This window comes from Oryza glaberrima, chromosome 1 (genome assembly GCF_000147395.1).
Source record: "Oryza glaberrima chromosome 1, OglaRS2, whole genome shotgun sequence".
In the NCBI taxonomy this organism is placed as follows: Eukaryota; Viridiplantae; Streptophyta; class Magnoliopsida; order Poales; family Poaceae; genus Oryza; species Oryza glaberrima.
This window is the reverse complement of record NC_068326.1, coordinates 21544995-21557508: the sequence shown is the minus strand read 5'-3', so window position 1 is coordinate 21557508 and position 12514 is coordinate 21544995. Positions and strand designations below refer to the sequence as shown.

The window sequence follows — 12514 nt, the reverse complement described above, 5'->3', positions numbered from 1 at the left end:
AGATTAGCTATGTTAAAACTTGTCAAAATTTGATACTAAAAAAATTAGAAAGACTAATTTAGACCACAAATCAAATCAGACCTAAGTATTGGAGTACCTTGTTTGGGCTCGAGAGTCGAGAGCGCCTATGCATGATAACAATGAAGGCCAGCCTCAAGCCGATGCGAGTACTGGGACTCTGGGAGCAGACTAGGGTCGGGGACGTAAGTTCAAGTGGCCCGGCCTACTGCGTACAAGGTCAGACAGCCAGCCAATATAAGGGGAGCATGTACAGCAGTATTTAATAATAGACTTTCTTTATTATCGTACTAATAAATTTGGTGATATGAAAGAGAGAGCGAAGGAATGAGAAATATTGTTGCTATCCATAACAACAGCTCAAAGTCGACTCCTAGTATTTATTAAAAAAAATATGTTGCATGTAGGTGGAGAAATGGAAAAAATGGTGGCAAAAAAAAAAGCCTAGTCAGCATCAAAAAACCCTTCCCCCTCTACTCTCTCCCCCAGAAATTCCCCTCTCCCTCACTCAAATTTGAGGGCCCAGAACGCACACTCGACGGGCTCGAGCGAGGGCATCAGCACACCACCCCCACCGGCGCACAGCTCCATGAACCATGCGAGTTCCGCAACGGCCTCCCCATACCACAGCAACCTCTCCAGCCCCGCCAGGTCAAGCACCCTCCGACCACGTTGATAATGACCGGCGGCACCTCGAGGTGGGGGAAGGAGAAGCTCCCAGCCTTCCCCCTTTCCCTTCCCATTCCTCTCCACTGGCAGAGCTTCTGTTGTTGTCGTATCATCCGCGAACAACCTTTCTCTGAAGGCGACTTCCACGGCGAGTTGATGATCTCGTCGACGCGGCTTGTGCTGGTGCTACTCCCAACGTCATATGTTGACCAGCGTCGAAGGGGAACCCAATAACGGTGTCAGGCTCCTCTAATGTGTCTGTGCTAAGGTGGTGGAACAGGAACTTGAGGGGATGATCTCCTTGCTGTGGCTGGTGCTCCCACTGCCGATGCTAGAATGGGAACTCAAAGAGACATGTGGCAATGATGTCGGGCTCCACCCGTGGGTCTGTTGCTGCCGCTCCATGGGAGGCGGGGCCTATTGTTTCTTGTGTTCATGGCCTCTTCTTGCCGCAGAGAGAGAGGGGGAGGGAAAGGGGAATTTCGAGGGTATAGACATAGGGAGAGATCGACCGCTCCACCTTGCCTCCGTATTCGTTGTCCTCACCGCCGTCTCACCGCAGTTGCCACCCTCACCTTTGGCTAGGGCTTTGAGAGAAGGAATAGGGAATTTTCTAGGAGAGAGAGTGAGAGAATAGAAGGAGAAAGGCTCTATTATGTTGATGAGGCTTTCTCTTGCCATGCAGGACAGCACGTGTTTGCTATTCGAACCCTAAACCACTCACAACAGTGCTCGGGGGGTTTTGTCTAGTGTTAAAACTTCAGGGGTGAAACAATGTCTGGTTTTCGAGTATATGGGGGTAATTCATATTCACTCAATCAGGGGTATAATTCAGACTTTTTTTTTCTTTTGCCAAAACATGCCGATTATTATTGATTGGATTTAGATAGACAAAGTGGAAGAATCGGATTGGGCCGATCCAGTCGTCATCTTCCTCCTGCGGATGTTGATGGCCGGACGGTTGGGATGGACGGCCGCCACGCGTCGCAGTGCCTCCTCCACCTTCCTCGTCACCGCCGAACCACCGCCATCTCCCGTGTTCTTGTACCAAACCTCGACGCGAACGTCCTCGAGCGAAGGGAGGTTCTGCATGCCCAGATCGCGCAGCCCAAGCCTAAGCCCACCACCACCGCCGCCATCGCCGCCGGCGGCGAAGTCCCATGCCCTGAGGCTGAACGAGAGCCGCCGAACCCTCGGCATGGCGCCTCGCGGGAACATGGACGGCGCCGTCACGAAGTGCAGGAGCGCGCACGCCGCCGCGCAGGGGAACGCGCCGGCGCGCACCGCGAACCGCTCCACTGCCGGGCGCGCGTCTATCCGGCCGGTGGCCCGCAGCCGGAGAGACTGGAGGGCCGGCAGCTCCCCGACGACGCCGATGTCGCCCCGCCTCACCCGATCCACCCACACGTCGAGGAAGGCGAGGCGCGGCAGAGGCGAGCAGCGCACCCACGCCGGCAGCGCCGAGAACGCGCTCGTGGGCCCGTTCGACACGAACCGGCGGAGGCACGCCGGAGGCACCCAGCCGTCGCCGACGTTACCGATGCCGCCGCCGCCACCGCCGTAAGCGTAAATCTCGATGCTCTGGATCCCCTGCAGCTCGCCGAGAGCCCCCACCACAGCTCTGCCCGCGCCGTGCTCCATCTCTCCCCACTGGAGCCGGAGCACCCTGAGCTTCTTCAGACAGCGAAGCTCTCTGACGACGCCGTCTGCAGAATCACGGCGAACTCTGAGCCCGGTCATCTCCTCCAGCGACGTCAGGGTTGCGAGCCCACCATTTCTTGGTAGCCTGGTGTCCCAATCGAGGCGAAGGCACATCAATTGCCTCAGCCCGGTGATCGCCGGCGGCAACTCCCGTATGCCATGAGCTCCTCTGATGTCCAGCGTCTGCAAAACCTTCAGATTTCCGATCTCTTTAGGGAGCTCAGCGATGTATGTTCGTCTTAGCCCAAGGTACCTCAGGTGAGAGAGCTTACCGACATGCCTCAGATTAAGATTGCTAAATTTACTGAGATCACAGCCTTCTAAATCCAGTACACGAAGAACCTGAAACAGTGACAGGGATGGCATCGAATTAACACCAGGTCTGAACAAAGTGAAGGATCTCACTTGTGACATGCTGCTTGCTGTAGCCTCTTCTGCCATTCTGCAAGTGTTTTGGATGGATAACCTGCGAATCTTATTATCATTCTTATGTTGCCAAGATGTTCTGTGCTCACTGTCATCTATTATAGTAATAAAATTTTCTTCTTTTGATAGGGAAAGGATAAAATCAAGCATCATATCATGCACGCGACAAGCTTGAGCTCTGCCTTCAAAGTCGATGCCGACTGGCTCAACCATGCTTCTGTTTATAAGCTCATTGAAGTAACTCTCTCCGACCTCAAATAAGTTGTCCCAATTATTTTCACATTGGACAAAATCTTCAGCTATCCACCTCCATATTAACCGATCTCTCTCAATTTCATAATCTTCTGGAAATATACTTAGATACAGTAAACATGTCTTCAGATGAGGAGGTAAATCATAGTAGCTAAATGATAATATCTTCTGCATATCATCCACACCTTCACCTACTGTGAGTCCCCGGCCAATAGAATTGAGCAAATTGTGCCATTGATCCTTACTTTTTATGGGCCTATTATTATTACCGGCCAACAGACTAGCTATAGTGATGATTGCTAATGGTACCCCGTCACATTTCTTCAAAATGTCTGTAGATACTTGTTTCAATTCATGAGGACAGTTGTTCTCATGGGTAAATATCCTTGTGTATAAGAGCTTCTTGGAATCATCATCCGAAAGACGTTTCATTTCATAAATCTTGTCATCACCCGAAGAGCAACAAGCTTTAGAGACATTGATTTTGCGTGTTGTTGTGATTATTCGACTGCTGAGATTGTTCTCATATAAAACACACTTGATGAATTTCCACACATTTTCATCCCAGAGGTCATCAATTACAATGAGGTACCTACATTTGTAACAAGGCATTAATTGGGTAAATCAGTGAAATGTAGGCCTGGTTTAGTTCCCAAAATTTTTTTTCCCAAAAATGTCACATCGAATCTTTAGACACATGCATGAAACATTAAATATAGATAAAAACAAAACTAATTGCACAGTTTGTACGGAAATCGCGAGACGAATCTTTTGAGCCTAGTTAGTTCATGATTAGCCATAAGTGCTACAGTACCCCCACATGTGCTAATGACGGCTTAATTAGGCCCAAAAGATTCGTCTTGCGGTTTCCGGGCGAGTTATGAAATTAGTTTTTTCGTTCGTGTCCGAAAACACCTTCCAACATCCAATCAAACATCCGATGTGACACCTAAATTTTTTTTTCACGAACTAAACAAGGCCGTAACTGTTTTATGAAAGAAAGCAAAATGATTGTTAGCACTCCTACATTAATAACTAGGTGAAACCCACACGTTGTTGCAGGAATTTACTATGATAACAATAAGTTAAAATAATGTGTAAGATAGCTTAAACAACATAAGCTTACATAAATATTACATAAACATAAGTTTTCATAAGTTGATATGATTTAAATTAAAATGATATGTAGAATGATGTTCAAATGTAAAGTAAAATGATGTGATTTTATGAGAAAAAAAAAAGAAGATAACTTAGACCATACATCTAAGGGCTAAAAAATTGAGATAATATGACTTAATGAGAGAAGAAAAGTAGCAAGATAATTTGAACCATTTTGCCTAGATTAATCATCTAAGGACTAAAAACAATTGATGTGATATGACTTAATGAGAGAAAATAAAAACAACATGAACTAAGTGAGAATGAACTATATAGATATATACCTATATGAATATTTAAAAAATAATGGAGAGATATATTGAAATATTATGTGAATTATTTGGGATGATTATTAAATTATAGATAATATAGCATGCTTGCATGATGTTTAAATGTAATAATTGTTATTGGATGATAATGCATCATATTTGAATGTTAAGCTGTAAGAATTAATGGGCTATAACTTTATAGTAAGAGAGGATACAAGAGATGTTAAATACTTAATTGTGTAGCAATTACTCTATTTCATCATATGTTAGAGAGACAACGGAAACAAAGAACATATCAGAAGAAAACAATATATGGCCTGTTTGGTAGAGCTCCAACTCCTAAATTTAACTTTATGAGTTGGGTCTGAAGTGAAGTTGTGGAGCAGCCTAAACCGTCTCAACTCTCTAGTTCATTTTGCGAGAGCGATTCATCCAGCTCCACTCTTATTTTAGGTGGAACTGAAACTATATGGTTGGGCTCTAACTTTAGGAGAGGTGGAACTGAAGCTGTACCAAACAGTTCATAATACTCTCGCACTATTTTCCCCAATAAGAAATGCTTATCACTTATTCCCTTGCTCTGAACAAACAGGTCAATCACTGATTAAGTACTAATGTGCTAGTATTGATAAATCCCCACAATTTTTCATCCCAAATGTCATCAATTATAATGAGATACCTATATCATTTTGTAAGAGCTAGCATTAATTGCAGAAATCAGTGAAATGTATAGCATTTCTGTTTTCTGGGGAAAAAAAGAGAGAAAAGTATTGCCTAGTATATTAGGGTGAAATGTGTAACAGTGACTCTGTTTCCTATTTTACTGAAGGAACTCGTCTCTGAACTTCTGACGGAAACCTGAGAATAAGGCGTAACACTTATTCTCAACAAGAAGTCCACCAATGGTAATGTAACACTAATGTCATTAGTAATTCCTCCGTTTCATAATGTAAGAATTTCTAGCATTCATTCATTAATATTTATATGAATATAGGCAATGCTAAAAAGTTTTACATTATGAAACGGATGGAGTAACTTTTAATACTGAAGAAAATCGACCTCAAAGCTCAGCAGTGTGTACCTTCTACTCTGGAGAAAACTTCTCAGCTCATCAATTAGCTGTACATCATCTCTGTCTAAATCATTGATGTCTGAATACTGTTCCCGGTCAAGTTCAAACAGCAATTTCCTGAAAATCTTGGTGATGTTGGGATTCCTGGACACGGAAACAAAAGCAGCGCAATCAAATTGCTCCCTGATGCTCTCATAAACCGCTCTGGCAAGAGTCGTCTTCCCCAGCCCGCCAAATCCAAAGACCGAGACCGTCCTCAGCTGCTGCTGCTGCTGCATCGAGCCACCTGAAGAAGACAGCAGCAGCTCGCTCAGCTCGTCCCTGGCCTTGTCGACGCCGACGAGCTTGGCCACCTCGACGTACAGAGCTGTGAGCCGAGGGTCAATGGCGGCGCACCCCTCGCCGGCGCCGTGCAGCTTGAGGCCGCCGTACTTCTGACGCAGGTCGGACAGCGACTTGCCGCGGCCCTGGGCTTCTTCCACGGCGCCGGCGATCTGATGGAGAGCCCTGCCCTTGGTGAACAACCGGGCGGCTCTCTTCAGGGACTCGCTGAGCCGCCGGTTCTGCTTGGCTGCCTCCGGCTCGCCGTCGGCGACGCGCACCAGGTAGGCGTCGACGGCGTCCTCCATGTCGTAGGAGATCTCGCGGACCTGCCGCGCCCACAGCCTCACCTGCCCGTCGAGTTGCTCCGGTGGCACCTCGCCGATCCAGCGCACGACGCCGTGCATCATGGTCAGCTCCGTCCGGAGATCTCCGATGCTCTTCGTCAACTTCTTGTCCAGGTTGAGCTCAGCCATGAGCAGCTCGCAGACCTTCTTGAGGAGCAGGCTCATCGCCCCCGCCGTCAGCTCCATAGCTGCTCCTTCTAGCTCGCTAGCTCTATTTATAGGCTCATAGCCGGGTTGGCCAAACCGCCTGCAAGTTTTTATAATACAGTTGATGATGGTCACCTTCAATTTTATGCTATCTGCATCATTCATCCATAAAATTAAAACTAACATATATAAATGCATTGCATCTAATACATTAGAGTAAATTTTTAATTTTATCTGGCTATCTGCATCATTCATCCATAAAATTAAAACTAACATATATGAAGTTTGTGTGAAGGTTGTCCTTGTATGAGCGGTGACTTCTCCTCTCTATTTTTTCTTCTCTACATCACTATGGAGCGTGTTTTTAGAAGTGGCTTGTTTTTCTCGTGCACGCTTCCCAAACTACTAAACAATGCATTTTAAAATAACATGAGGAAGTTACTTTATAAATAATATTATTATATTTTTAAGACTAAAATAACTAATACTTAACTACTCATATGATAATGACTTACATCGTTTTGTGTATCTTCTCAATCTTTTTGTTTATTGTCCTCTCAAACACTTCCGAATTGATTTAGGAGGTAAGTATAAGTAGGTTCTCTTTGGCACAAATATAGAGTCGAGATTCGTTAGATCTGGGTATTCATATCTCCCCAAATGCATGGATTTAAATTAGCGATTACGATAATTAGATAAATTATTTTGCGTCTGTTTTAGATAAAATTTAAAATTTAACATACAAAATTCAAATCTATCATTGCTCTAAGATTTGAAGCTATATCAAACAGGATCGTAGTAGAACATCGAGACAAGGTTGCCGAAACGGGGGGCAAAGGTATATGTAAACAGGTGGCGGATCGACCGCAGATCTTGAACTTGTCAAATTCTAAAGCAAGCAACCTCCCTCCAAATGATCATTCCATCTTTGACAGCGAAGAACAGCTGCGTTTCCGAGGTTTACTTCTGATTGAATATCCTCACATTCCTTTATTTCCAAGTGAACCAGCAGACCAGGAAACCAGTGAATCGAAAGTCGGTCCGAGACTTGCTCCTAAAGCCTTCCTCTCACTCTTCAGCCATAAGTCCACTTGGAGGTTGGAGCTGGAAGGTTATATTAGCCCAGCTTCTAAATTCTAAATTTTTAATCCTCCTACCACTCCGTTTAGGGCATGAGCAATGTATATTGCTGAACTAGTCATTATAGATGAGACCACGAGCATTTGTCCTTAGCTATTTTATTTCTCACCATGGCTGAGTTTATAAGTGGGCTATAAGGTAGGTCCCATCAAAACTATATTAGATATCTCATATGTTTAGAAAAAGAGAATGTGGAGAGAAGAGAGATTATATTATTATTTTATTCCTTATAGGTAACCATATGTATGAGTAGCTCAAGCTATAAATAATTATAATGACCACACTCATAATATATATATATATAGGCTATATAAGACTCACACTATGGATATCCTTATGCAAGGGCAAGTGACAAACAAACAAGTACCGTCCTCCTGATTCACATAGCGAACATCGATTTTGGTGAGGCAAACATCTTTTCTAAAGTTTAAAAAGGTCTCATCTTTTTTCTTATGTTTATGCTTAATGGAATAATGGAAGCACGCGGCAAAGACGATGGTCTTACAAAGTCAAAACATAGCCCATTAACACTACCCGCAGGCCCAAAGACGATTCTACAGGGTTCTCATGTAAATCAGGTCACGGCCCAGAAGCCCAGCACGGTGCTCTAAAATGACACAACTACCCAACCAACCCACTCAGCTCTAAAGCTCTCCCGTCGCAGAACACGGTGTCGAGAATAATCGGAAAATCGTGGGTATATTTGTCATTTGCTAAGCTAAACTCACACAACTACTAAGCCCTCCGTTTGGAGAGGGTAGAGTAGAGAGGGGGTGAGCTCCAGGTGGCGGCTAGGGTTAGGGTTTTAGGGTGAACTCACCGCGCCACCACCCCTCCCGCATCTTCCACCTCCGCCTCTAAACCCCGCACGCCCGCAACCCATCGTGCCTGATTCGTCCATCCGCCATTGATGGCGGTCTTGTCACCGGCGGCGTTGTCCTAAGTGGTTTGGGTGTTGTGCAAGAGGGTGGTTTTGTTGCGGGGGGAGGAGGATCCGATGGGGACGAAGAACCAGTTCGACCTGCTCGTCGACGTCGACAACGACGACCCCTCGCACCTCATCGCCGCCGCCGAGAAGAAGGCGGCGGCGGCGGCCGCGTCGCCCAAGCCGGCCGCCCAGGCAAAGCTGCCCACCAAGCCGCCGCCGCCCGCGCAGGCTGGTGAGTTCACACGGGCTGGCTCGGATTGGATCGGGTGTCGGGGATTTTAGCGTCCGCGCCTTGTGCTGGGGATTGGGGAAGCTAAAATTTACTTCGTTTTAATCGAAATGTTCTTGATTTATTTGGGATGCTCTGTCCAGATGTGCCAATCTGTTGCAGAGTAATAGTAGTATGACGTTATGTCAATGTACCTATGTGGTTGCAGTAGCCTGGAATTTTTCATTTTGTATAAGTCACTTTTACTTTTTTTCCTAGTCAATTTTTTCTAGTTTGGCTAAGTTTATATAGACATATAGCAACATTTTTAACACAAAACAAGCATACTATCAAAATATATTCTATATTACATTTAATGAAACTAATTTGGTGTTGTAGAAATTTAATAAATTTAAAGAAATTTAACTAGGAAAAAAGTCAAAGTGACTTACAATATGAGACGGAGGGAGTATTATCGTTTAAAGTTTTGTTTTTTAATATCTCTTAATACCCCTTAACTGCAATGTATTCACCGCACATGGGGATAATTTAGTTACATAGTGTTAATTTGTCAATGCAGTAAAGGAGTCCAGGAACTATGGTGCTCCAGCCCGTGAGGGGGCAGGCCGCAATGGACCAGGGCGTGGCAGTGGTGGTTTTGGTGGAGGCAGGATAGGCCAAAGGCGTGATTTTGGTGAGGGTGATACCAACGGTGTAGAGGGAGGGTATGGCGCTAGCGGCTTTGGGGATGGAATTGTGAGGAGGGAAGAAGGTGAACGCAGACCTTCAGAGAGGGGCCACGGACCACGCCAGCCTTACCGTGGCGGTTACACTGTTGGGGAGGCTGGGGATGAGTCTGGTCGTGCTCCTCACCGTGCCTATGAACGTCGTAGTGGCACAGGTCGAGGGTATGGGATGAAACGTGAAGGTGCAGGCCGTGGTAACTGGGGAACTGTGACTGATGAAGCCCTTGCCCAGTTAATGCTGATATCTGAAACTTCATATTCTTTGGAAGTGCTATTTCATGTTTAATGGGTTTGTTTAAGTTTAATGTTTCTTTTTGGTTTTGTGATTTGTTAGGGAATCTGGTGAGGCTGTCAGTATTGAAGTATCTGTTACCGTGACTGAGGAAAACAAGCAGGAAGATGTACCACAATCTGATGAAGTCGAGAAACACAAGGAGGGTGAATCAAATGAAGAGGAAGAAAAGGAACCTGAAGACAAGGTATAATTCCAGTTTTGTGTTGTACCATTATATTCTAGTACTAGATTGGAGATGCAGAGAACAAACTAGCTCGATAATGCATTGAAGAGTTAACATTTACATGCAAACTACATGTCTTGACCAATATTTGCTAATTTAACACACTCTTTTTCTATCTAAACTTTTTATAGCAAGTCAATTTCTCACATGCCCATCTTCAAGTGGATTTCCTAATGCAGAAAATTCATGGAGACAAAATGATGATTATTCTAATTGTGTGATTCCTTCGATATTTTATTTATAAATGAGTCATATAATGGAAATGGTTATATTTTACAATTCAGTTGTGAAGTTCACGTTGAAAACTTAATGGCAGTGTTCTAGCTCATCTAGCTGTTATTCTATATTTGTACCTGTGCTTTTACATGCACATGGGAATAAACAATTACAGTTTGCGATGCTTGGATTTATTTTCCCCACAATTTCACTTAATCTATGACCTGTTACCAGTATTAAATAATTCATGCGATTTGCATCCTCCCTTATTTCTATGAATTGTTATTACACTTGTCAATTAAGCAGAAGTCAGATCCATTTCTGAGGCACCACTAGAAGAACTGAAGCTTAAGTACATTCCTGCCCAGGCATATAAATAATTAAGTATGGTAATTTGTGTTTATCACCAGTTAATAAGATGCTGTCTAGTTAATTTGAGCGAAAAACTGCAAGCATTTGGATGCTCGCAATTTCATCTTTCTTTTTTCTCAATGATATTTTTTAGTTTAACTAGTAAAAAAACATGCTTGATGTCTTTGTCCTCCTTGTATTTAGCATTCCTCGGCTATGCCTTTCTATTTCCTTACCTAGCTGATCAAGCTAAATGAGTCCTACACAGGATAATATGTATGCTGGTAGAGAACATGTCTGCTGTCCTTATTCATTAAATTCAGCAATCCCTAGCTGGCTGGCCGTGCCTGTCTTTCTTGATCCAACCAATTGTTGTGGCTGATCTGGTCCAGTGAATCTTTCACACCAAGAGAACAGGTAGTCGTTGCAAGTTCTCAATTTCACCCAGCCTATAGGTACACTGGTGGAGAACATGCCTGCTGTCCTTATTCATTATATTCAGCAGTCCCTAGCCATGCATGCATGTCTTTCTTGGTGCACCCTTGGCTGATCTGATCCAGTGAGTCTTGTGCACCAGAACAGGTGGTTCATTGCAAATTCTCAATTTCACCCAGCCTATAGATAGCTTGTGTGGAAGCATCAAGGTTTTCATGCATTACTTTAGCATGCATGGATTCAGGAGGCTGCCATACATAATAGCTATCTGTTGAAAAAAAAAACACTTGCCGTGCATCCATTGAAATTATGTTGGTTCATAGAATGGGCTTGTTCAAAGCTGAAAATGTATGTGCTTAGGAGGTTGTATTGATTGGTTGGGCTTGGTTAGATTTTTTTTTTTGTTTCCTTTTGTTTGCCATGGGTTTATGTGTCCATATAATTTGGGGTTATGATTCCATCTCCTTATTAAATTATTCTTTTTCCCTATTCGGGTACACAGGAGATGACTTTGGAGGAATATGAGAAAGTACTGGAGGAGAAGAGGAAAGCTTTGCTTTCACTGAAGGTTGAAGAGAGAAAGGTTGTGGTGGACATGGAATTGCAGTCAATGCAACAGCTCTCAGTGAAGAAGGATTCTGATGAAGTGTTCATCAAGCTGGTAGGTTCATGCAGCACTTTTACTCAATTCCGTGAGCATAACTAGCCCCGCTGCTCACCTTCCACTTTGTTTTAATGCAGGGTTCTGACAAGGACAAAAAGAAAGAAAATGTTGAAAGAGATGAACGCACCAGGAAGGTTTGTAGACTTCTCCCAAATTTCAGTCCAATCTGCTCTTACGTTGCTCCAATCTCAAGCCATTATCTTATTTTCCGCCAGTCTCTTAGCATCAATGAATTCCTGAAGCCGGCTGAAGGTGGAAGATACTACAGCCCAGGTGGGCGGGGGCGGGGACGTGGCAGAGGACGTGGTGACCGTGGAGGATTCCGGGATGGCTATAGCTCTCGAGGTCCTGTTGCCGCACCAAGAATTGAAGATCAAGCGCAGTTTCCCGGCTTGGCTGGGAGATTGGTGCACTAGCTGCCATGATATGATCTCCTTGCACTTTTTGTGGGATTTTAAAAATGTGTCTGCACGCGTTGCTTGCTGCATCAGTGTTGTACTGTCAAGCTACGCATATGCCACTATTGTGTCTCATGTATACCCGTGCGCCCGAGCCAAATGTTTGAAAGGTAATTTTCAAAAAATCTCATTGGAGGTTTTCCGTGTGTTGGTCATGTCAATTAAATTATTTTGCTCCATGAAGTTCCGACAGTTAGTTTTGATTTTTGGCATGAGGCGAAACCTTGCACAAGAGTTTAGGGCCTCTTTGGCACAGCTCCAACTCCATCCCTCCTAGAGCTGGAGCTTAGCCAAACAGTTTTAGCTCCACTAAAACTGGGAGTGGAGCTGGGTGGAGCTCTCTCACAAAATGAACTAGAGATGTGGAGCTGGGTTTAGGCAGCTCCACAACTCCACTCCAGACTCAACTTCTAGAGTTAAATTTAGGAGTTGGAGCTGTACCAAACAGGCCCTTAGTAAGACAAAAACAA

General features: G+C 44.4%; 2 protein-coding genes across 2 annotated transcripts; one reads left to right on the top strand and one right to left on the bottom strand.

Moving 5' to 3' along the window:
- Positions 1-1534: 1534 nt before the first annotated feature.
- LOC127759925 (disease resistance protein RGA5-like) lies at positions 1535-6719 on the bottom strand. Its single transcript, XM_052284171.1, has 2 exons — positions 5575-6719; positions 1535-3658 (listed from the first exon to the last, which is right to left on the bottom strand). The coding sequence occupies exons 1-2, from the start codon at positions 6633-6635 to the stop codon at positions 1570-1572; spliced, it is 3150 nt and encodes a 1049-aa protein (XP_052140131.1). The 5' UTR covers positions 6636-6719; the 3' UTR covers positions 1535-1569.
- A 1556-nt stretch (positions 6720-8275) lies between these two features.
- LOC127759996 (RGG repeats nuclear RNA binding protein A-like) lies at positions 8276-12184 on the top strand. Its single transcript, XM_052284203.1, has 6 exons — positions 8276-8680; positions 9237-9633; positions 9737-9881; positions 11425-11583; positions 11664-11720; positions 11802-12184. Exons 1-6 carry the CDS (start codon positions 8518-8520, stop codon positions 12000-12002), a joined length of 1122 nt encoding a protein of 373 aa, XP_052140163.1. The 5' UTR covers positions 8276-8517; the 3' UTR covers positions 12003-12184.
- The last annotated feature ends 330 nt before the right edge of the window (positions 12185-12514 follow it).

Coding starts and splice junctions, on each gene's coding strand:
- LOC127759925 (XM_052284171.1), bottom strand. CDS start 6,635: ATGAATGATGCAGATAGCCAGATAAAATTAAAAATTTACTCTAATGTA. Junction 3,659..5,574: donor AGTTTTCTCCAGAGTAGAAG/GTACACACTGCT, acceptor TTACAAATGTAG/GTACCTCATTGTAATTGATG.
- LOC127759996 (XM_052284203.1), top strand. CDS start 8,518: ATGGGGACGAAGAACCAGTTCGACCTGCTCGTCGACGTCGACAACGAC. Junction 9,634..9,736: donor ACTGATGAAGCCCTTGCCCA/GTTAATGCTGAT, acceptor GTGATTTGTTAG/GGAATCTGGTGAGGCTGTCA. Junction 9,882..11,424: donor AAAAGGAACCTGAAGACAAG/GTATAATTCCAG, acceptor TCGGGTACACAG/GAGATGACTTTGGAGGAATA.